This window comes from Aricia agestis, chromosome 2, assembly GCF_905147365.1.
Source record: "Aricia agestis chromosome 2, ilAriAges1.1, whole genome shotgun sequence".
In the NCBI taxonomy this organism is placed as follows: domain Eukaryota; kingdom Metazoa; phylum Arthropoda; class Insecta; order Lepidoptera; family Lycaenidae; genus Aricia; species Aricia agestis.
In genome coordinates, this window is record NC_056407.1 from 2,183,270 (window position 1) to 2,206,882 (window position 23,613).

General features: G+C 37.8%; 1 protein-coding gene across 2 annotated transcripts in view; it reads left to right on the forward strand.

The window, feature by feature from the left end:
* The window catches only part of LOC121738385 (diacylglycerol kinase 1), a 107,091-nt gene that overhangs the window by 75,219 nt on the left and 8,259 nt on the right, over positions 1-23,613 (forward strand). Inside the window, exons 4-10 of one of the 2 annotated variants that reach the window (XM_042130398.1) lie at positions 17,409-17,482; positions 18,474-18,591; positions 19,606-19,720; positions 21,686-21,850; positions 22,144-22,266; positions 22,493-22,617; positions 23,241-23,317. In XM_042130398.1, coding sequence (XP_041986332.1) covers positions 17,409-17,482; positions 18,474-18,591; positions 19,606-19,720; positions 21,686-21,850; positions 22,144-22,266; positions 22,493-22,617; positions 23,241-23,317 — 797 coding nt within the window. The remainder of the gene's footprint in view (positions 1-17,408; positions 17,483-18,473; positions 18,592-19,605; positions 19,721-21,685; positions 21,851-22,143; positions 22,267-22,492; positions 22,618-23,240; positions 23,318-23,613) is intronic. The other variant, XM_042130403.1, reaches the window with a different exon arrangement.

Here is a 23,613-nt window from a genome sequence, read left to right on the forward strand (position 1 = left end):
GGATTTTGGATTTAAATAGGGGTGTGACCGCGCCACTTTTAAAATAAATCGTGACATTCATTAATTGCTTGTGATTTCGCGGTGTAGCGGCCAAACCGCTCGTTCGCGCGGACGCATAATACGAGTATAAAATGAGCCTGAGACAGGTTTTTCTCAGGCTCAATTTATATTATGCGTCCGCGCCCGATTCAAAATCTTCCTTGCATCCTGTGAAAATCATCCAAGAATAAAAAATCTAAACTTATTAATACATATTATAAAGCGGAAGAGCTTGTTAGTTTGTTTGTTTGAACGCGCTAATCTCAGGAACTAATGGTCCGATTTAAAAAAATATGTCAGTGTTAGATAGCTCATTTATCAAGGAAGGAACTATATCTTATCACGCTAAGACTAATAGGAGCGAAGAAATAGAGGAAAATGTGGAAAAAAACGGGAGGAAATATATTTGAAAGGGCTTATTTGAACGCGCTAATCTTAGGAACTACTGGTCCGATTTAAAAAATTATTTCTGTGTTAGATAGTCCATTTATCGAGAAAGGCGATAGGATATTTTTTTTTATGAAATGACGGCAACGGGGGCAAACGAGCAAACGGGTCACCTGATGGAAAGCAACTTCCGTCGCCCATGGACATTCGCAGCATCAGAAGAGCTGCAAGTGCGTTGCCGGCCTTTTAAGAGGGAATAGGGGAGGGTAGGGAAGGGAAGGGAATAGTTGAGGGTAGGGAAGGGAATAGGGTAGGGGTTAGGGGATTGGGCCTCCGGTAAACTCACTCACTCGGCGAAACACAGCGCAAGCGCTGTTTCACGCCGGTTTTCTGTGAGAACGTGGTATTTATCCGGTCGAGCCGGCCCATTCGTGCCGAAGCATGGCTCTCCCACGTATAAATATATATTTTATCACGCTACGACTAATATGAGCGAAGAAATAGAGAAAAATGTGGAAAAAACGGGAGAAAATTATTGTCCTGACATTGCAAAGCGTTGAAGAACTAACAGAAGATCCCGAAGCCTGCTCGGGATAGTCTAATTAAAGGACGTGTTCTTCATCAATGATGTTTATTGACTGACTTATGAACTACTTAAGCTATTCAGTATTCATATATCGACACGCGCTATAGCTTCACGAGCTTAAAACTATAATATTAAAAATCATATATATACGAGTAGATCTTTCTTAAAGTCAACATTTCCGAGACCCTAATACTCGATAATAGTCGACGTTCCGAAGCTTTTACGCTTCATATTAAAAGCATTTTAATGGTGATTCGAGAGCCGATCGGCCTCTCTCGCGGGGACAGTAAACAGACAGGGGACTGACAGCCGAGAATTCCGTCCTCTGTTCACTGGGTGCGAGAATGTACGAGAATGTGCAAACTCCTGAACCCTTTATTGAATAAATGAATAAACATTTTATGAATTATTGTTATTTTATTAAAATGTGAGGATAACGATTACGGGCTACGGGTTACAAGCTACGTGTTTGTAGGCTACGCGTCTATGGACTACGGTCTACGGCTACAGGTTACGGGTTACGGGCTACGGGCTACGGGCTATGGGCTACGGGCTACGAACTACGGTTAAGGGCTACGGACTACGGGCTACTAGAAAATAGATTCCGGTTATTTTTGGAATCAAATAATATTATTATGTGGTCGTCTGCTCTGATGCTTTTAGAGAAACACTTATAAAATTTCAAACCGCATAACTATAACTATTTGAGGTAGTGTGCATCTTGGTGACATGTACCAGCTCCCGCGTACCCGGATTCCGCGAACCGAAGGGCAGCGGTTGCGGAACCTAAAACGCACTACCTGACACCGCACCACTCAGTGAGATTTAATGATTACTTCAATTTAATGATTACTTCAATTTAATGATTACTTCAACTTAATGAATACTTCAATTTAATGAATACTTCAATTTAATAATTACTTCAATGTAATGATTACTTCAATTACTGATTACTTCAATTTAATGATTACTTCAATTTAATGATTACTTCAATTTGATTCAATGAAGTTTTGGCTTAAACTCCATTCATTATCTGTGGATCTCCATTCATTATTTTTTTCTCTTCGTTAAAGTTCGTCTTCTTTACTTACGAACGAACGAACGTTAAACTTCGTTAAATCGGGAGGGCCAGCTGGGCCTTACTTCATTTCGTAAAGCTAAAAGTTTACCTGTTTCTAGTTGCTTTCCACTACTAGACACCCTCAAAGTCTAATACTTTAAGAAAGTTTAAGGGTGGGAATCAACTGTCAAAAATATCCGGCACTGGAAGACGAGATTCCTCCATTTACAGCGAAGAATAAAAGCTATGAAATTGAGCTTTACTCCTTCTCGAAGATCAGGTAGACCTTCAGAACTGGATACCTCCTAAAGTAACCGCGACCGAAACTCCATAATTGCTGGTCGTTCATACCTCTGTAAAGGTCACAAACAGATGAACCTTTAGCTTTACGAAACGAAGAAAGGTCTGGCTTCTTCTTCTTCCTCGTTTCGTATTGGTCCATAATATTTTATTTCAATTGAAAATTATTATGAATTAAGACATAGTTAATATGTTTTTTTTTTAAATAAGGGGGCAAATGAGCAAACGAGTCACCTGATGAAAAGCAACTTCCGTCGCCCATGGACACTCGCAGCATCAGAAGAGCTGCAGGTGCGTTGCCGGCCTTTTAAGAGGGAATAGGGTGGTAATAGGGGAGGGTATGGAAGGGTAAAGGGTAGGGGATTGGGCCTCCGGTAAACTCACTTACTCGGCGAAACACAGCGCAAGCGCTGTTTCACGACGGTTTTCTGTGAGCCCGTGGTATTTCTCCGGTCGAGCCGGCCCACTCGTGCCAAATCATGGCTCTCCCACGTCAACAATGTAGTTATATAGGGTTCTATTAAGTAATTATAGACGTTTGTGTAAGTAAATAGAGTGCGGTACCTACGTTATTACTTACTTTTGAGTTTGACTGAAAAAGTAGATTTATTATAATTCTCTATAATAATTAATTAATATCTACATCATTTAGAGGCCTGTTCGTGAAGGAGCTCAAGAATCTTAATGTTCCACCGATCGAAAACAACGTCAACAGTAATTCCACTATTGAATTTTTACCAATGCGTATTTTTTACGTGTGAAGTTGGTGCCGGCTGTAACAACAAATATAATGAGAGCCCAATGTAAATCTCCCGTCCAATATAATTTATCGATTGCTTACGCTATAATGTCTGGGCAAATACGATATATTTCGTCGGGTACTATACGTGTTTGTTTTGGAATTATCTTTTAGGGTTCCGCGGCGATAAAAATGTACTTAAACCACTTTTATACACTTTTATTCAGTGCACTAGAATAAAGTGTGAACCTCGCTTTAGCTATCTAGAACCGTCAATTATATTATGTTACTTGTTTATATTTCAAAATAGAGATAATAAAAGAGCTGATATGAAATTAACATCCTCTAATCTAATAAAAATATTTAGGTACTCAGCGAACAACTAGCGGAACTTAAATATTATAATATACATAATATAATAGAAACAGCGTAAATAATATATTTTTATACTTAGGGGTTTACTTGCCTCTTGTGCTAGTAGTATTAGTAGTATGTCCATGGGCGTACCCAGGTTCTGGGCCAGGGGGGGGGGGGGGGGGGGCAAATCAGATTTTTCATAAGCTAGGTGTTTGTAAAGAATAAAAAATTAATAATTTTTAGTTGTAAAAATAATGTATTGCAAACAAATGGCAAGATTCATTTTCTTAATTTTTATAGAAAAAAGTACTAGATAATATACTTAGTAGGGACGTCAACATGATCCAGGGGGGGGCAGCATGAGTATGTCCGTTTATAAGTTAAGACACGCAAGTAGTAGCGATTTTTAGTTTATGCTACACTAACATAATAAAGTATTAACTTGAGCCAAATAACAGATTATTTTGCTCGAGTTAAAGAGCGAGGCTACGTAAATCTAATTTTATTGTCGTCTGTCGCACCAGAAAAACGCACTGTCCACATCTATGTTGGTTAGTTGTTTGCTGAAATATTTGTTAGATTTTTGTTTAGGTTCGTTTTCGCTGCGCGGCTACAACAACCACACTGTGCCTTTTTCTGTTTATCAAAGGCATGCGTTATAGCGCAGTCAACAGCGAACGTGAGGCATGCCCGCGACGCATGCCCTCTGACCGTATCCAAACCTTTCGCTTTGTTATTAAAATTAGAGTTTGCGTTGCGTTCGTTGACGGATTCAATTATTGAATGCGTCAAAACGAAAGTTGAATGAAAGAAGATGACGAAAATTGAAGACGAAACCGCATAGTGTGGACATAGCTAATGAGAGCTTTTAATAGCTTATCCATCTTTTGTTTCGTATTCTCTCCGTCAAATACAATAATATGCAAAACAACGTAGCTTTAACGCTGCGACCACACATCGCTACGGAACGATGTAAGTCCGCCCAAACTCGTGCCTGGCCGTTGTAACTCAATAATGGGACTCGATACTTCGTGGAATCCGACTTTTATCATTATAAATCTGTACAAGATGGCGTGGTCGTCGTGGCAACGGTTGCCTAGCGACCGGGGAGTCTCGTATTTACCGTGAAGCCGGTGATCGATAGGCGAGTCAACAGCAGTGACCTCTCGCCCGTGCGTGAAATTATAATAAGACTATTTTTAGACCTCCATTGCCCATGGGGACTGGTTACAATGGCGCTGCGTGGGCGCGGACACGAGGACATAATTAGGTACTATAGTGACTGAAGGAAAGTTCAACAAACAACTCCAAGTCGAGTCTTGAGATTTCTGACAAGGCTTTAATTACGGGGGAACTGTAATTATGGCTTTTGTTACAGTAACACCACTTCGCAATAAAACTTACACCGTTTCGAAACAAAAAAGCTAATGTATTAATCCATAACCTAAACTACAGTAACATCATAATTTTATCAAAATCCGTTTAGTACCTTTTACATGAAGAAATAGCGAACACACTCGCAAACTTTGGGAGTAAACCCACTCAGATTTTTAAGAGCCTATGTCCGGCTGCTGGCCAAAAAAGTTTCTTTCTTCACGCTCTAGAGCAATTTTCTTTATATTTTACACTTGGTGTCAGTTTTTTTAACCTAATTATTTGCTATCTACCTATACTTCTAGGCAAAGGCTTCCTAGGCTCTTCCACTTGTCTCGTTCTAGTTTAACTTTCTTTTTATGTAAGATAAAATAATATTATTGTTGGGATTGTGCGAAATAACAACGATTACCCAAGTAAACTGAGATTTATTCGGACACACTATAACAAGATAATATTACAAGATGCAGCTCAGATGACAAAGAGACCATAGATCAGTGATCACGCATAGACAACAGAAATATACTTTTAAAAACATAAAGCACTGACACACAGCATAGACTATGGACATTGGCTCCAACTAGCGAGCTATTTAGACAACTATGGCAAATTACATTGTTTAGTTTATACTAACTGTTCTAACACCTGCCCTTAAACTAAACAATCTGTAAACCAAGATTTGCTACACACTTAAAATGTTTATCTTTACTTAAACATTTAGTTAAGACATCTGCTGGCATATTTTCAGTAGATAAATATTTTAGCATTACAATTTTATCTTCTACAATCTGTCGTACAAAATGGTGCTTTATATCAATGTGTTTACTACGACTATGGTTAACATGACTTTTACAAATGCTTTGTGCCGACTGACTATCATTAAACAAAGTTACAGATAAATGTTTACCCAAACATTCATAAAGAAAATTTTTAAGGAATTTAGCCTCCTTTGCTCCCTCACACAATGCCATATATTCTGCCTCGGTGCTTGATAGAGCTACAGTTTTTTGTTTTCGACTTTCCCATGACACTACTGAATTTCCTAATTTAAATACATAACCAGTATATGAGCGACGGTCTAGCTGATTAGATGCCCAATCCGCATCTACATATCCTGTAATACTTAATGAAGATTTTTCATACACTAAGTTATAATTAATAGTCCCTTTTAAATATCGCATTACACGTTTGGCTACTTTCCAGTGTGTATCAGAATGACAATTATTAAATTGGCTGAGCAAGCTTGCCGCATGCATAATATCTGGTCTAGTACAAATGGCTATGTACATAATACATCCCACTAAACTTCTATACTTGGAATCCATATCAGTTTGGTCACCTTTCTCAAGCTTTAGGCCACATTCAAGAGGTGTACTCATAGGCTTGCAATCAGTCATATTAAATTGATCTAATACCTTTTGTATATAGTTTTTCTGATCTAATGTAATTTTATTTTGTTTTTGATTTAATCTCATTCCTAATATATGTGTAGCTCGACCAAGATCTTTTGTTTCAAATCTATTCATCAATTTCTCCTTGAGTAATTTCTTTTCTAGTGTATCTTTACTTATAATTAAAATGTCATCGACATACAATGCTAATATAATAAAATTTTCTGAATTATCTGATTTGATGTAAACACAAGGCTCACTAAGTGTTTTTCTAAACTGAAGATCTGTCAAGACACTATCTATCTTATCATACCACGCCTTTGAGGCTTGCTTAAGCCCATAAATAGCTTTATGAAGTTTAAATACATGGTTTTCCTTACCCTTTATCTTGTATCCATTTGGCTGCTCCATGTAAACGGTCTCCTGTAAGTCACCGTTTAAGAACGCTGTCTTCACATCCATATGATCAATGTGCAAGTCTAGGTTTACCGCCAGAGCAATCAACGTACGTATAGTAGAATATCGTACCACAGGCGAATAGGTTTCCTTGTAATCAATCCCATATTCCTGGGTATATCCTTTAGCTACAAGGCGTGCCTTATACCGAAGTAACTGACCTTCTGGTCCTAGCTTCTTCTTGAAAACCCACTTACAGCGAACAGCCTTCTTTCCTTCAGGTAGTAATGTCAAACTCCAAGCCTTATTTTTCTCAAATGACTTGTATTCATCTTCGATAGCTTCCCTCCAGTGTTCCTTTTCAGGTCCGGATAATGCTTCCTCAATTGTCTGTGGTTCTCCATCATGACTTGTTGCTGTCATTGCAATTACAGCATTCACACTTTCATCAACATCTTCATAATAGCTAGAATGTTGATCTTCAGTCATGTCTGGATTCCATGACACGTCATTAGGGTCATCTGAGCTGGAGACAGAAACAGGGGAATTAGTTGCGATTGAGTCAGACAATTCTATAGTGGGCAAGAGATTGACATCACTATCATCATTTGTTCTCTCAACATTTTCCATTTCATTGCTAAAATTTATTTGACAATCAGTAGTGGAGTTATTCTGATTTATTTTTAATTTTAAGTCTTTGTACATAATTTCTTCTAAGAAGCACACATCTCTAGATTTAATACATTTGGAAGGATTTTGGGGATCAATTAGCCTGTATCCTTTTGACTCATTACAATATCCAACAAAAATATATTGTTTACTCTTTGCATCTAATTTTTTACGCTTCTCATCGGGTATCATTACATAAGCAACACAGCCAAAAATTTTCAGAATTGATAAATCAACTTTACAACCAGACCATTTCTCTTCCGGTGTGGTTCCTCTAACTGCTTTACTTGGCGATTTATTTTTAATAAAAATTGCTGTATTCAAAGCCTCAGCCCAAAATCTTTGGTTCATACCTGCATCTTGTAGCATACATCGTCCGGCCTCCATAATAGTGCGATTTGCCCTCTCAGCAACTCCATTCTGTTGCGGAGAGTAGGGCACAGTCGTTTGGTGCACAATGCCATGCTCTTGCAGGAATTTCTGAAAATGTTTATTCACATACTCACGACCATTGTCTGTTCTTATCATCTTAATTTTTAAGTTAGTTTGATTTTCTACAAAACTTTTAAAGATTTTGAATACAGTCAGAACTTCATCTTTGCTTTTAATAAAATAACCAAATGTCATCCTTGTATAGTCATCTATAAATGTTAATAAATACTTGGCACCACTAAATGAGGAAACTGGCATTGGCCCACATAAATCAGAATGTATGAGCCCTAATTTCTCAGTGGCTCGACTAAAGGATTGTTTTGGAAATGGTATTCTGCTCTGCTTCCCTTCAATACATGCTGCACAGGGATTATTTTTAATAGTAGTGTAATTAATTCCAAGCGCCATACCTTTTTTTAATAAATGCATGCTTCGTCTATTCAGGTGTCCGAGTCTCCTGTGCCAAATCTCCTGTGATTGATTTGCTGCACACAAATTCACAGCCTCTGCGCATTCTTCATCCATGGACTGGATCTGTGACCCCACCAAAGCCACCGTTTGACATGTCGCAGCCTGCTCGTGACCATTTGTTGATAGTTGACTCACTGTGTCTAGTTCATAAACACCATTCACCTTTGTAGCACTTGCAACTGGCATTTTTCCGCAGTAAACATAACATTTTTCAGTGTCAAAATGAACTTCGAGCCCCTTAGAAGTTATTTTGTTTACAGATATAAGGTTTGTTGACAGTCCTGGCACAAAAATAACCTCATTTAATTTTGTAACTTGAGTTTGGCCTTTCAACAATAATTCCACCTCACCATAACCTTCGCTATGCATTTTCTGATTATTAGCAACTGTAACTAACCGCGGAGTGTCCACAACATAATTTTTCAATATATCTTTATTGTTTGTCATGTGACAAGTAGCACCGGAGTCGACATACCAAGCATTGGAGTCTATGTTGACAGCTAGCGCTGTCAATAATGTTCCGTTCCACGCTTTCTCACACTTATCACTTTCACCCCGTTTAGTATTATTTCTATTGTTCGATTTGGTCGGACAGTTCTTTGCGAAGTGGTTAGGTTTCTTGCAAATGAAACACTTTGGATGTTTGTTTACACCTTTTGAAGAAAACTTGTTTGCAAGCATCGCACCTTCACTCTTGTCAAAGTCTCTACGTAAATTCTCTTGTAATAATTTACTTTTTACGGTTTCACTGCACAATTTAATATTAGAGTTTTCTAATGCCATGATAAGCGGATCATAGTCTGGGGGTAAGCCGCTTAGCATTAATACTGACAGAAAATCATCATCCAATGGAGCGTTTATGTCTCGTAGTTGTTGATCTAAGTCCGTGATCTTCAAGATATACGCTTCCATATTATTAAATTGTTCCAACTTTAATCCGAATAACGTGCGTAAAAGTCCAAGACGACGACATAAACCCCTGTCTTCATAGGCTGTTTTTAGGTTGTTCCATGCCTCGTACCCAGTGGCAGCGTTTCTAACATGGGAAAAAAACGAGGGTTGAACCATCAAACATATCTTTGCGAGTGCCCGTAGTTGTTTGCGGCTGTCATTGACCTTGGGAACACCCGGTTCAGATTCGTCGATGCAATCCCATAGATCTTCGTGCACTAAATACATACGCATCATAAATTTCCAATTTCCGTAGTTAGATATGCCACTCAGCTTCTCGAAATTGATTGTAATTCCAGAGCTTGTTGTTGAGGACGGTGGTCCCGGCGCCGGCATCATGTCGTCAGATGACATCGCGTATTTCTCGAACTTTACCAGTTTTAGTTTAGACGAAAACTTTTTTCGCACACACATTAATCGCGTATTCTGGGCTTCATAACCTGTTGGGATTGTGCGAAATAACAACGATTACCCAAGTAAACTGAGATTTATTCGGACACACTATAACAAGATAATATTACAAGATGCAGCTCAGATGACAAAGAGACCATAGATCAGTGATCACGCATAGACAACAGAAATATACTTTTAAAAACATAAAGCACTGACACACAGCATAGACTATGGACATTGGCTCCAACTAGCGAGCTATTTAGACAACTATGGCAAATTACATTGTTTAGTTTATACTAACTGTTCTAACAATTATGACTTAACGTTCGCAGAATTCTATCTGTTGTTAAAAGACTTGCAGGCGCCCCTTGTCGCGGGGCAATCATAGCATTTTATTTAAGTACCAATTGAAAACGCACATTTTTGCTTGGAGGGCGGCAAATTGGGATTCTGCTCCCCCCTTTTTAAAACGTAGATCCGGGCCTGAACGTTGGGGTCACGAAGAATTATTGAACATATCATCACGTTCATCGCAAACCGCGATCGACATCAAAGCTCCGACTTTCAATAGATTTGAATTAAAACCGTGACTTTTTGAAGCCATTCGTTGTGAACCCGTCACGTTTAGATGAGTTCGTTGAGTTCATTCCGATGAAATATATAATTGTGTAGGTAAATATCAAAACCCGGCAAGTCACACCCATACTCGAAACTGAACTCTTGTCGATTTTATTGAATTTTGTGAGAGAAATGGAACAACGCAGTATATACAAATTAATGTGGTGAATCCTGAAAGAGCAAAGATGTCTGTGTCAAAATTTAAAAAGAATAATGCCGAGAATAAAGTTAAAAAAAAAACATACTTTTCTCATTTGCCAAGTTTCGCTTATGGTGGACATACCGGGATTTGATATTTGCCTTTTGCCCACAATTATAGTCCGAATAAAGACAAGAACATATCAATATTTTTCTTCTTATTGTAATTTGTAAAAATTATAAATCAGCGACGCCCAGTTTTTGAGATTTTCCAGTTCGATATCACTTTTATTGCCGCACTCAAAGACGAACAATAATTACGTAACTGTAATTAACTAGAGATTTTGACTTATGCCTCATACATTATTTGTCAAGCTCTTCATTAAATTGTAGTCATCATTAAATGTCCCTGAGTGCGCTAATTGGATAACGTCAAACAAACAAACAAACAAACCAACCAACCCTTTTGAAAGATCACCTGTCGGCTGTCAAAAAAAAAACCTAGAAGAAAACCTAAACATTTAAGAGCATCACTAAACCGGAACATTTTTAAAGAAGATTGTAAAAGAAACAATTCGGAGAGCTAAGTACCTAATTATGACCATTAAATATTGGCTATTGAAATCCAAGTTTGTTCCGGTAAACTCACCCACTCGGCGAAACACAGTGCAAGCGCTGTTTCACGCCGGTTTTCTGTGAGCCCGTGGTATTTCTCCGGTGGAGCCGGCCCATTTGTGCCGAAGCATGGCTATACCACGTAAAATTAAACCTTAATATGTAAAGTTAAACCTTAAGTTCATAATGCTTCCTACGGCCACACTTACTGCCGTACTCAGAGTGGAACATTAATGACTTAAAAGCTATGTCCACACTATGCAATTTCATCTTCAATTTTCGTCATCATCTTTTTTTTGTTCAACTTTCGTTTGGCATATTCAATAATTGAACGCGTCAAAATCCACCCTCGTTGAAAAGAAAAGTGTCATAGCGTCGCGGGCATGCCTCACGTGCGATGTTGACTGCGCTATAACGCCTGCCCTTGATGAACAAAAAAAGGCACAGTGTGGACAAAGCTAAATATAATTAATTTAAAAATTTGACATAATCCCATACATTATCTGTCAAACTCTTCATTAAATTGAAGGTTAATCATAGTTAAATGTCTCTTATTGCGGCAGTTAGAGACATTTAATGATTATTAAACTTTAACATTTAATTTAATGAAGATTTTGATGAATGATGTACGGGGTTTCTGTTAAGATCTACAAAGTATTTAATATCCGTCTCTGAAAGAAAACCTCTGGTAGCCGTACATTTTGCTGGTATGAAAAGTCTAGTAAGCTTTCACCATGAAAGCTTATAAATCACAATCATTATAATATTAAACTGAGTATGTCCCAAGTCTCAATGTCACGATAAGCAAAGGCTTAATTTAAGTTATTTAACTTGGATTAAATAACTTTAACTCGGCGTCTTGAAAGGTATCAAAAAACTTTATGATTTCATTTGCTCGAGTTTGTTGTCTAAAACGTTTTATTCGATATTAAATTACACTTAGCCTGCTTTTAATATAATCACTATCAAAAGTGTTTAGAAGTTTCAGTAGAAAAGACCTAGACGAGATACAAAGTTTTAGGCTAATGGTACATTAGTTAGTGTCTGGCTAAAACTGAAACTTAGTTTATACTAGTGTTTTAGTTGTAAAGCACTTATAGTCTTGTATATTTTAGATACTAGTATCTTAATTTACATTAGCTTGGACTTTAATTATTTAAAGTGACGACCTCTGTGGCTCAGTGGTGAGCGCGTTGGTAGCTCAAGCCGGGGGTCGCGGGTTCGAATCCCGCCGACGGAACAAAAAGTTTTCAATGTTCCCGGGTCTGGATGTGTATTAAATATGTGTATGATATAATAAAAATCTTAAATATATGTATAGTATAAAAGTATTAAATATATTTCCGTTGTCTGGTACCTGTAACACAAGTCCTTTAGGTATTTAGCACGGGGCCAGACTGACGTGGTGTGAATCGTCCATAGATAAAAAAAATAGATAAAAAAAAATTAAAGTCCAAGTAAATAATTAATTAATTAATAATTCACTAATGTAAATTAATGAATTGATAAATTAATCTTGTAAAATTCTTTTCTATGAGTATGTACTATCAGAGAAGTTGATTCCTAGGCAAATGCCGGACCTAAATAATTTGGTCGCGTTATGGTGACGCCTTGATAATTTGGCTGTAGCGATATCGATTTTTCTTAGCAATGACTAAAGCTAAGAAATTAATGTTCATTGTCAGTATTCATCATGTCTTTATATTTGAATTACCCAAAGCATAACACGATTGGTCAACTTTTATAACACAGAATAATTAATCAAAAAGAATTCTATAAAAACAGTGATTATAATTTTGCCAACAGAGCAGAGAAAAGTACATAGATTAGTTCAAACATACACTATAATTTTCCCATAGCTTATATATGAAATATTTTTATAGTTTTTAAATTACGCGAAAAAACCATTTTGTCGCTTACGCCCTTTCCATTTCTTGCTGTTCCATTTATTGTTTTCTAAGCGATCTAAAACATATCCAAAACGATTTTTTACTTTAACGCGGCGCCACCTTGAGTCAAACCCATCAGACCGATCACAGCTAACATTGAATTGACATAAGCCGACCAAACGACGTAGGTCTGTCAACTGCCTAGGAATCAATTTCCTCGGGCTAGTAGCAAGTTGGATCTGAGTAACAAAAAACGATTTAGCCTGAAAATAAAATATTAATTTATATAATTTGATATAATAAAGTTTAAATAATAGACATTATTTAAGTTATCTGAAAATTTGCTGTTGCCGAGAGGCAATCAGGGAAACATGCGTATGCCATATTTATTTTCTTTTAAAACAGTAGTTTTTCCCGCGCACTTTTTAAATATTGACGTAGTATCGAATACCATTAAGAGGATACACCAGGGGCTAGAGAAATGAAAAAAAAGTACGTGTAATATCTATAGCTGTCTCCCTTACCTCAAGCCTATACCGCAGAACGCGATAGAGACAACTGCAGAAAATCCAGAAAATCAACGATTCGTTGTCCCCTGATTCCTTCTCCAAAACTTAACCGATTTAAGTACTTTTTTCATTAAAGATTTAATCTTTAATGAAAAAAGTAAAGTGAAAAAAGGCTTGAGCTGTGTTCCTATGTTTTGCTTTTTTTGTATAATCTATCCAAATCTGTTTTCTGGACGTTTGAACACAGTGGAAAATCTGGCCATTTTTTTGGGTTTTTGAACGTTCATATCTTATTTAATAATTAAATTATGAAAAAAAAGAAAACATAGGGACATTGTATTAGTGGCCGTAGATATTCAGGAAAAAAATTATAACTCTACTAGCATTATCCAGGGAGGAAACAGGGGACAACGTTTGTATGGAAAAAATGGCGGTGTGGAATCCTCTTAAATCTCGAGCACTAAAAATGGCAGCAAACATCAAACATTTTCGTATCAAAGAGGGAAAAACTCTCGTAAATTCATATCGAGCACGAATAAACATGAATATGAATATTTATGTACTATCGATTCTACTGTTGTCTCGTGTTTCATTAAAACTATTGTATTTTTAACCGACTTCAAAACAAGGAGGTTATCTGTTTAACTCGTATGTGTCTAATATTTCTAGAACTGTTCAGTTTTCGTATAATATTATGTTAGTCTTTAACAGTGTCTGAACAAATGTATTAAATTTCAAAAGTGTATGTTATATGTATGTTCGCATATCTCCGAAACTGCAAGTCCGATTTAAGTAACTCTTTTTTCGTCGTTTAGTTTTATCAAAATCGGTTCAGTAGTTTTTGAGACAGGGAATTTAAAGTACCTACCTATAATTTTGGGGTGAGGTGGCGTTTTATAATTTTGAGGTGAGGTGGTGGATTGAAATAAACTCGCGTCAGGACCCGAGTCAATAAGGGCCCTTCCACACGTCGTTTTTTATGCTCGTTTGTATCGATACAAACGCAAGTTGAACGCTCAACAAATGGAAGGAAACCGACACGTTTTAAACGCCAAAATGCGATGAAAACTCGCAGAAGACGAGCGCATCAGAAACGCGCGTCGTCATGGTGAGCAAAAAATATGTCGTGTGGCCCTTACGAGTACACTGAAATAGGGAATAATGCAAAAAAAATAATTCCATCTCAAATATATTTTTCTGTAATCTTTATCATCCTCACATTATAATCAAAAGGTATTTTTTTTAATTAGTTATCATTTAAACCCATAAAATGTTGTTTAAAAAATGAAAATTAATGGAGGGAAATTCAAATCTACTAAACGCGCCACCATTGGTCGAAACGAAATGTGACGTCAGATGTTACATATCGGCGTCGATATTCATACTGTGTTTATAGTATTTGTTAGAAAAATAGTTTTAAACTGATGATTTCTAGTGAATCTATATTTATAGTGAATCTATATTTATAGTGAATCTATATGAGTATATTAGGTTTTATCATAGCACAATCGGACTACCGAAAATAAATGCATTTATGATGTTAGATTTTTTTTTAATGAAATAAGGGGGCAAACGAGCAAACGGGCCACCTGATGGAAAGCAACTTCCGTCGCCCATGGACACTCGCAGCATCAGAAGAGCTGCAAGTGCGTTGCCGGCCTTTTAAGAGGGAATAGGGGAGGGTAGGGAAGGGAAGGGAATAGTTAAGGGTAGGGAAGGGAATAGGGTAGGGGTTAGGGGATTGGGCCTCCGGTAAACTCACTCGGCGAAACACAGCGCTGTTTCACATCGGTTTTCTGTGAGAACGTGGTATTTATCCGGTCGAGCCGGCCCATTCGTGCCGAAGCATGGCTCTCCCACGTATAATTTTTTTTTATTTTGCATCAAATCTTGATTTTACGATTTTATTTAATTAGACTAGCTGACCCGGCAAACGTTGTTTTGCCATATAAATTTCCAATATAAATTAAAAAAGTGAATAAAACCTATTCTCAGACCTAACAAATGTATAAGTACCTATACAAAATTTCAACAAAATCGGCTAAGCCGTTTTGGATGAGTTCGCGCACAAACAGTGACACGAGATTTTTTTTATATTAGATATTCCATTTATTATGAACAATTTACGTTGAGTACCGACGTAAGTAGCTACTTGTTTGTTTCAGATCTTCTATTGCAAAATTAATTTACTTTTGACTAAATCGCATGAAGATGTATAACAGAACATAAGTATGCTATATACGTAGCATACTTAAGTTGCAATGATCATCACAATAGTAATGAACACGATAGTGGAGAATTTATACGTGGGAGAGCCATGCTTCGGCATAAACCGGAGAAATACCACGTGCCCCGTGCGAGTTTTTTACGCCGGTTCTTCTCGCTGGGTTAGTTCCCGAACCGGTGGTAGGCATCTGTGTAGCCCCGACGTTCAGAGAATATTTGAAAAAAATTATTCTGAATAAAAAATTTTGAGTTTGAGTTTGAGTTTCAAAGAAAACCGGCGTGAAACAGCGCTTGCGCTGTGTTTCGCCGAGTGAGTGAGTTTACCGGAGGCGCAATCCCCTACCCTATTCCCTTCCCTACCCTCCCCTATTGCCCTATTCCCTCTTAGAAGGCCGGCAACGCACCTGCAGTTCTTCTGATGCTGCGAGTGTCCATGGGCGACGGAAGTTGTTTTCCATCAGGTGACCCGTTTGCTCGTTTGCCCCCTTATTTCATAAAAAAAACATCGCTTTTCATCATCTTACACCACGGTTCTCGTATTTTTACATCGTTTGGAATAAGAAAAATACTTTGTCAGGTGTGTTTCTAGTAATGCTTTTGCACTTCAGTATCACACAATACTTGTAAGAAGGTTTTTTAGCCTCTTCCATGATCTCAATAGCAAATAAACCCGAAAATAAGTACGAAGTAACTGAATCACTAAAGGCAACAAACACGGGACATAACATCTGACGTCATCAACATGGCGCGCTAAATGCCGGCGTTTGAACGCTACAAATTTAATCAATGTTTTAAATTTCAGTTTAAAAAATAATTTAAATATTTTGAAGCCTATTTATGTTTTGTTCTCATTTATAAAGATATAAAGTATTAATTAAAGTCATAAAAAAAATCATGCATATTCCCTAATAAGTTGTCCATGATTAGTTTCTGAGGTATTTTAACGAGTTCATTCAACATCTTTGTTGATTGGTCAATATGTTAATTGTTGACGTAGCCAATCAATTAGACGGTAGTGGCTAGATAAACTTTAGTCAAACATCTCAGAAACCAGGTTTTAATCGACTTTGTCCACTATTTTATTGTAAAGTAGAATACTAACGAATCTGCATTAAAATTCTCTCAGGCGCTATAGTTAAGTGTTGACTTTGCTTCGCTATGAATTATTGATGGGGAATACCTGATGCGGGACAGACTGTAAACTGATTGTCTATTCCCAAAGAGAATAGTTAATCATTAAAATGAATCCCAAACTACTGTGTCTTATCTGATGAAAATATGCACGCACTATCAAAGAAGTTAATTCCTAGGCAGATGGGGGACCTACGTAGTTTGGTCGCGTTACTTCAAACCCGACGAACCTCTGTGGCTCAGTGGTGAGCGCGTCGGTAGCTCAAGCCGGGGGTCGCGGGTTTGAATCCCGCCGACGGAACAAAAAGTTTTCAATGTTCCCGGGTCTGGATGTGTATTAAATATATGTATGATATAATAAAAATCTTAAATATATGTATAGTATAAAGTATTAAATATATTTTCGTTGTCTGGTACCTGTAACACAAGTCCTTTAGGTACTTAGCACGGGGCCAGACTGACGTGGTGTGAAGCGTCCATAGATATTATTATATTATATTATAAACCCGATCACAATTAACAATTTCCTCGATGGTACTTTTTCACATACAAGTCGCTGTCATCATGTAAATTAAATCAAATCTGAAAACCTTCTTTGTGCCTCTAGTCGTGGTACCCTATAATAATTAGTCAAAGCCCCAAAAAGAGGCATGACGAAGGCAAATTATCATTTAATACTTCATATAAACAGGGTATAGGTATCTCTACGTAGGTATTCATTACATTTATTGTTGCAGGACATCGACTATGAGGGTTTCCGTTGGTTCCTCGACACCTTCCTCGAGGTCTCCACGCCGGATGAGCTCTCTAGGTAAAGCTGTTTTTATTGTCTTACAATCTACAAAATAGGTTTTTTTTTAATCTTTCAGTAAAATATTGTAAAGCATAAACTATAATATGAAACCTTCCTGTCAGCTTGAAATTTTGTGCAGAATATAGCTGCACCAAAACTTGCAAGGCGAAACTAGAGTAGATAATCATAATTACTCCCACACCGGTTTCGATGACGGTGGCCGGTTTAATTAAAGCCAGGCCAGTTACGCAGGAGTAATTTTATAGTGCCCAAGTGTGTGCGCAGTACACAAGAGCACTCTCTATTCCTCTACTCTCATAATCCAGTGGGACGGAAGACCGACACCAGGCGCAGGACTGACTTTTCACGTGCCCATCCGAATTCCGACGCATGGATCATCTTAATTGTCAGAAAATCAGCGGGACTAAAATGGTCGCTTTGAAGAATCATGACATGAATCATAATATGATTCATTTTTCTAAAATCGAAAAATGCAACTCTGCCTGCAATTCATTTCTGTATTTTTGTACTGATGTGACATTTGTCAGTTTGACAGTTTTGACAATTCATTTGCTGAATTGATTGAGAGGAATTGCTAAATGTGACCATTTTAGCCCCGCTGGTGATCAGCCTGCATACATACATAACAAACTTGGAATCGAACCCACGACCTCCGAATCAAGTCGAGCCACGCTCTAAACGACTAGACCACGGAGGCGTTCAAGTAGATGTGCATGATGAATGTGTCTGAATGTGTCATCTACCAATAAAGTGTCATCATCTGTTCGGGACCTACTAATAACAACCTGTCTGATCTACCAATAACTTCTTCCGCGCTCGCACCCGCCGCTGTTCACTCATCGCCCCAGCAAAGAGATCTAAAAATCTACCACTGCGCCTTACATTTTTGCCGAGCCATCTTCAAATTGTGCGTAGACTGACAATATTTTAAAATATAATTTAGAAGTATTTTCTATTCAATCTTATTTAATTCAGCAATGGTTTCCAGACATCTGTTCCTGTCGTTCGTCCGGCGGGACAAGCGACCAGCGCTGCGGGAGATGGCAGCCGCCAGCTCCACCGCAGCCTGCGCTCCCGTCACCGCACATGGGGACCATCAGGTAAAGGTATTATTATATCTGCAATGATACTCACTTAGACAGTTTTAGCATGTCCCTCGGACTCCCTGAGATCATATCAAAGGGTTTTCGTGGTAGGATACCACTGTCGATCCTGGTGACATAGGAGATACAGTGATGGGAATGTGTGGTGGGCCAAAGCTCATAAAAAATGATACTCAGTAGAGGGAGAGACAGTGTCCGCCGCGCTGAGCTACCACCAATAAACGCGCCATATGTTTCCAAATCCGAGCCGAAAGGCTTTGGTGAGCCACCACACTATAATATGACCAAAGCTTTAGTTGTAAGTCTGCCTAATGCCTATATTGACCACCCGAGATAGAATTTCTTGGTGCAAAAGTACTACAAGTAACGAGAGTCGTTCCAAAGAAATGTGGGAAAGAGCTGGTTCCGCAGCTAATGGTGAAATTCATAGGATGTGGCCTAACATGAGAAGACACGATGCTCTCAGGGGGCCTTTTTCCAGTTTAATGCTGGGAGGTGAGGAGTTATGCCGGGAGCCCATCGCTAAAAATTAAAAGGTTATCTATTCTATTAGGGGGCTGGTAAGGCTGGAGTGATAGTCGTACCTACAAATCCTTTATAAGTTAGTATTACTAAACTGTTCAAGATAAAGAGAAGAACGCTAAACGAGTGCTAGATTGTTTGATTTTTTGATCTAGCGCCAAAAATAATATTCCGAAATTGAGCTGCTGATAGTTCCTTTATACACAGCTGTTGCCAGCCGTTGTAAGAACAATAATAAAGTTTTTTATCGTTTTTTTGGCCTGAATCTTTCATTCATACATAAAATATACATTATGTGCGATGCGGATACTTTATAAGTTCAATGCGCCTTATAAACATGTTTTGGTAGATGAATCTGTAGGCACCTGCATTGGGGTGATTTTGAAATTTATTGTTCGTTATAAGTCTAGTCACAGGACAGAGATACATTCATCCATTCTCTTCCTTTCTCCTCTTTATCCAGCGACCGGACGTAACAGGCAATGACCTTTTCAGGGGAAGTTAAGTCTCGCTTCCAAAATTCATGGCTTGGCAGAGAGGTTACAGCAACTGGGCAAGAGTTCGAGCGACTCCGTGGACGGCAGTGACAAAGGGTCAAGAAGTAGAACTGGTAAGTTCTTACAGTTACCAGTTACAACCATAGATAAGTCTTAATTAAAGAAATTTTATATTTTATTTATTTATTTATTTTTTATATTTATTTAGGAAAACTTATATCCTAATATCCGACCGTAAAATTCTGCATGAATCGTTTTTTTCGATCAAATATATTTTAAAATAATCTTTAAAACGTATAGAATGGATTAATGTTGGGTTGCCTTGTTAAAAGTAGCCGCAAGTACCTCTAATTGAGCAAAATGAAAGCCCGTAATATAAACTTGCGTGTATTCAATAGAAAAGTAGAGAATTAAGAAGGAATGACATTGAGGAATGACAGGACAATACACATAAAAATAAAAACGCCTGTTAAATAAAAATAGCATTCTTGCGAGTTCTCGACGTCCTCAAATAATGCCAGGCATAATAATTGTAGGCCTGAACATTTGTCATATACAAAAGTGATGGCAACCCCAGTTTGCGGCTATCGTGCAACTGGCAACCATGGATATTCATGTACAAAATGCATAAAACTTTAATTTGGTATCAAAATTATTAAAAAAATCGATGCTTCAATTTTGATGAAGAACTATGTCTGTTTACGGGCTGGCAACCCTAGGTTGCGGCCGACTTAGAGCTGGCAACCATTTATACCTTATTTTCTCACGTCATTTTCTTTCAAATGATGTAAAATTTACTGAAAAAAAATATACATGCAAATTATGCATTTGTCTCATGAACATTCAACTTAATAAGAGGTACTTGCGGCTACTTTTGACAAGGCAACCCAACATTAATCCATTCTATACGTTCTAAAGATTATTTTAAAATATATTTGATCAAAAAAACGATTCCTGCAGGATTTTACGGTCGGATCCAATACTATTACAGCTAGAATAACAAGTAGTTTTAAAATAACACAGGAAGGCCAATTACAAGTTTTCACACATAAAATACGCTAGAGAAGTTAAACAAAGAAAGAAACAAACAGCAAACAAAGAATAGAATACGTACATAATAATATTGTATATGATATTAATTTATTTAAAAAAGGGGTCGCTAAGGTTCTTTTTTACTCTACCAGTATTGACTGGTACAGAATAAGTCAAGTTCTGTGCTCCGAGTCACCTCATTGTACGCTCTACTAGATCTAATAACATAGGAGTTTCGACGATAGTTTGTTGATACTGGGGGAATGTACAGAAGTTGATGACGTCTAAGTGATGCTGATGGGACACTGATACTAAATTTTTCAACGAGTTCGGGACAATCTATGATGCCGTTGAGAAGTTTAAATAGAAAAACTATGTCTATAATAAAATAGTAACATACTAAAATAGTGGAAGAATATGAAATTTTTTACAACGCGATAAGTAGTTCGATACATAAGTTCTGGATTTAAATTGGACAAGTCTTAAGATTTTTTTCTGGATTTTTCTATTCTTTCGATGTACGTATGATAATTGGGGTTCCAAATTTGAGAACAATATATCTGTAATATTATCTTTGATCAAGACTTTCCTACGATGAAGATAACTACAGCATATTATTACTCTTGAGGAGAGATCCTTGCAACCGTAATGGGGATGTGGGAATTCATTTTCTATTATTAAAACCGTTTTTAATAATAGAAAATAAAATTCATAAAAGATGAGACGTGCTATGCACAGCTCAAGGAAGGTCATTGGCTTTTGTAAAATTATTGAGATAACATGAAAAGCTAAGCAATATTAATCCTCTTTTTACTTGCATATCACACCACCGCTATGACATACCACTAGAATCTAGATCATTAAAATAAAAGATGCACACTGTTGCACTATAAATACAGAGGTTATACTTTATTTTGTCTGTCAAGCCTCTTTTCTCAAAGTTTAATACTAAAAGCAATAAGGGGGTTAGAGAATTTACTACTTTGCTTGCAACTTTAACAACAATCCTCGTTTACGCCATTTTACCAATGTTTACACAACCCCAGGAAGCGTCCACCCGATGTTCGCGGTGACGACGCACCCGTCGTACTCGTCGCACGAGCTGTGCATCGGCCGCAACGAGACCAGCCCCAGCCACAGTCAGATGTCCAGGAACAGCAGCCGCAAGAGCAGCAACTCGCTCCGGGTCAACCAGCTCAACAAGATCGAAGGTCAGTCTTGCCTCAGCAAGCAACGGTCCTTTAAGTTTGTAGTGGACCAAATAGCACTGAATCTTAAATCGCGCCATCGGAGGTTTGATAACCGACAAGACATAATATTCAACGTCCGAAATGACGCCAGTGCTTCGGCCTGACCGAGTATACAACCTCGCTCGGTCAGAAGATTTTCCTTTGTAGCCAGTGGCCACCAAGCATATATCTCCACAATTAATGATACGCAAAGAAACAAAGAGGTTATTGGCAGTTTTACCAACCACCTGTAGCCAAAAAGTTTTTTTTTTCAGACTTCAAGCACCTTATACGCAGATCATCTACGTTAGAAGTTCACACTGCCAGAGTATCGCTCAAGGATATCGTCTGCTACCTTTCACTGCTGGAGGCAGGGAGACCAGAAGATAAGTTAGAATGTAAGTAACCAACAAAAGATTAATCGGCCTTAGAATACTAGATCTTGTTTTGGCTTGCAGATGCAGTTGTCGCAAGGCGAAGTAAGCTACTCAAGAAAACTCATATACTTTCCTTTCTCGAAATCTTCAAAACGTAAGCGTGAAGATGTAACAGACAGACAGACACAGTTTCTCGTGTTAATATTAGTATTTATCTCCCGTTCAGTCGCAATGTTGACTATTGCAGTTATGTTTCGTCTATACGACACTGACGGCAACGGCGTACTGGACACCAACGAGATGGACTGCATCATCAACCAGATGATGGCCGTCGCCGAGTACCTGGGCTGGGAGACGTCCGAGCTGAGGCCGGTAAGACCCTTCAGCATCCTAACGAAATGAATGAAATATATTGCAATTTGCATTGCATGTATCGCATAACATAGGTCTTTAAAATCTAAAATACTGTTCTAAACGTTCTGCCATCCAAAAGTGCGTGCAAAAGTCAAAGTAAACATAAAATAATATATTGAAAATTAAAAAGTTACAGTCACGTGTATTATATTTCTCTATGGTTACAGTAATAAATTCAATAATAATAATTAATTAATAATAAACCTATTATATTCTTGGATACTATAAAACTTTTTTCTGCTAACCTTTGTAATTTCTCTTTTGAAGACTAGGTTATTATAAGGTCTTTACAACGGTTTGGCAATTAATTACGTTATATTATAAGTATTTTGGGTACCGTAATTTTGTTTGATCGGTGACGTATGTCATGACTAGCTTTTCCAACGGCTCCGCTCGTGAAAACGCAATTTCCCATGAGAAGATACTTGTTCGTGATAAATGTGTCAATCCAGATTTTATCTCCTATAAATCAGTTCAGTAGTTTTAGCATCCAATCCATCAATCCTCACAAATTGTATAGTGTTACTAACAAACATTCTTGAATAAGCACTTTTAATGCAGCAGCATGTTGTGATTTCCAGATCCTCCAAGACATGATGGTGGAGATCGACTATGACGCAGACGGTACAGTGTCATTAGATGAATGGAAGAGAGGAGGGTAAGTTCGCACTTGTAAACCTTAGTTGAACTAGTAACTACAAAATATCCTATTTTCAAGCTGGGCTAGTAGATCCATTAAGCCGCTACAACAATGCAGCCTGACAACAAGAATCTTTATTATTTTAGTGAAAGAGGACACAGAGGATTTGAATTCGCCGAAAGGTAGTTCGGCAGGGTGATTACGAATTTTGTGACAGCATGAAATATTCCACAATCATCATCATATCAGCCTATAGTCGTCCACTGCTGGACATAGGCCTCTCTCAATGAACGCCAAGATGACCGATCTCCTGC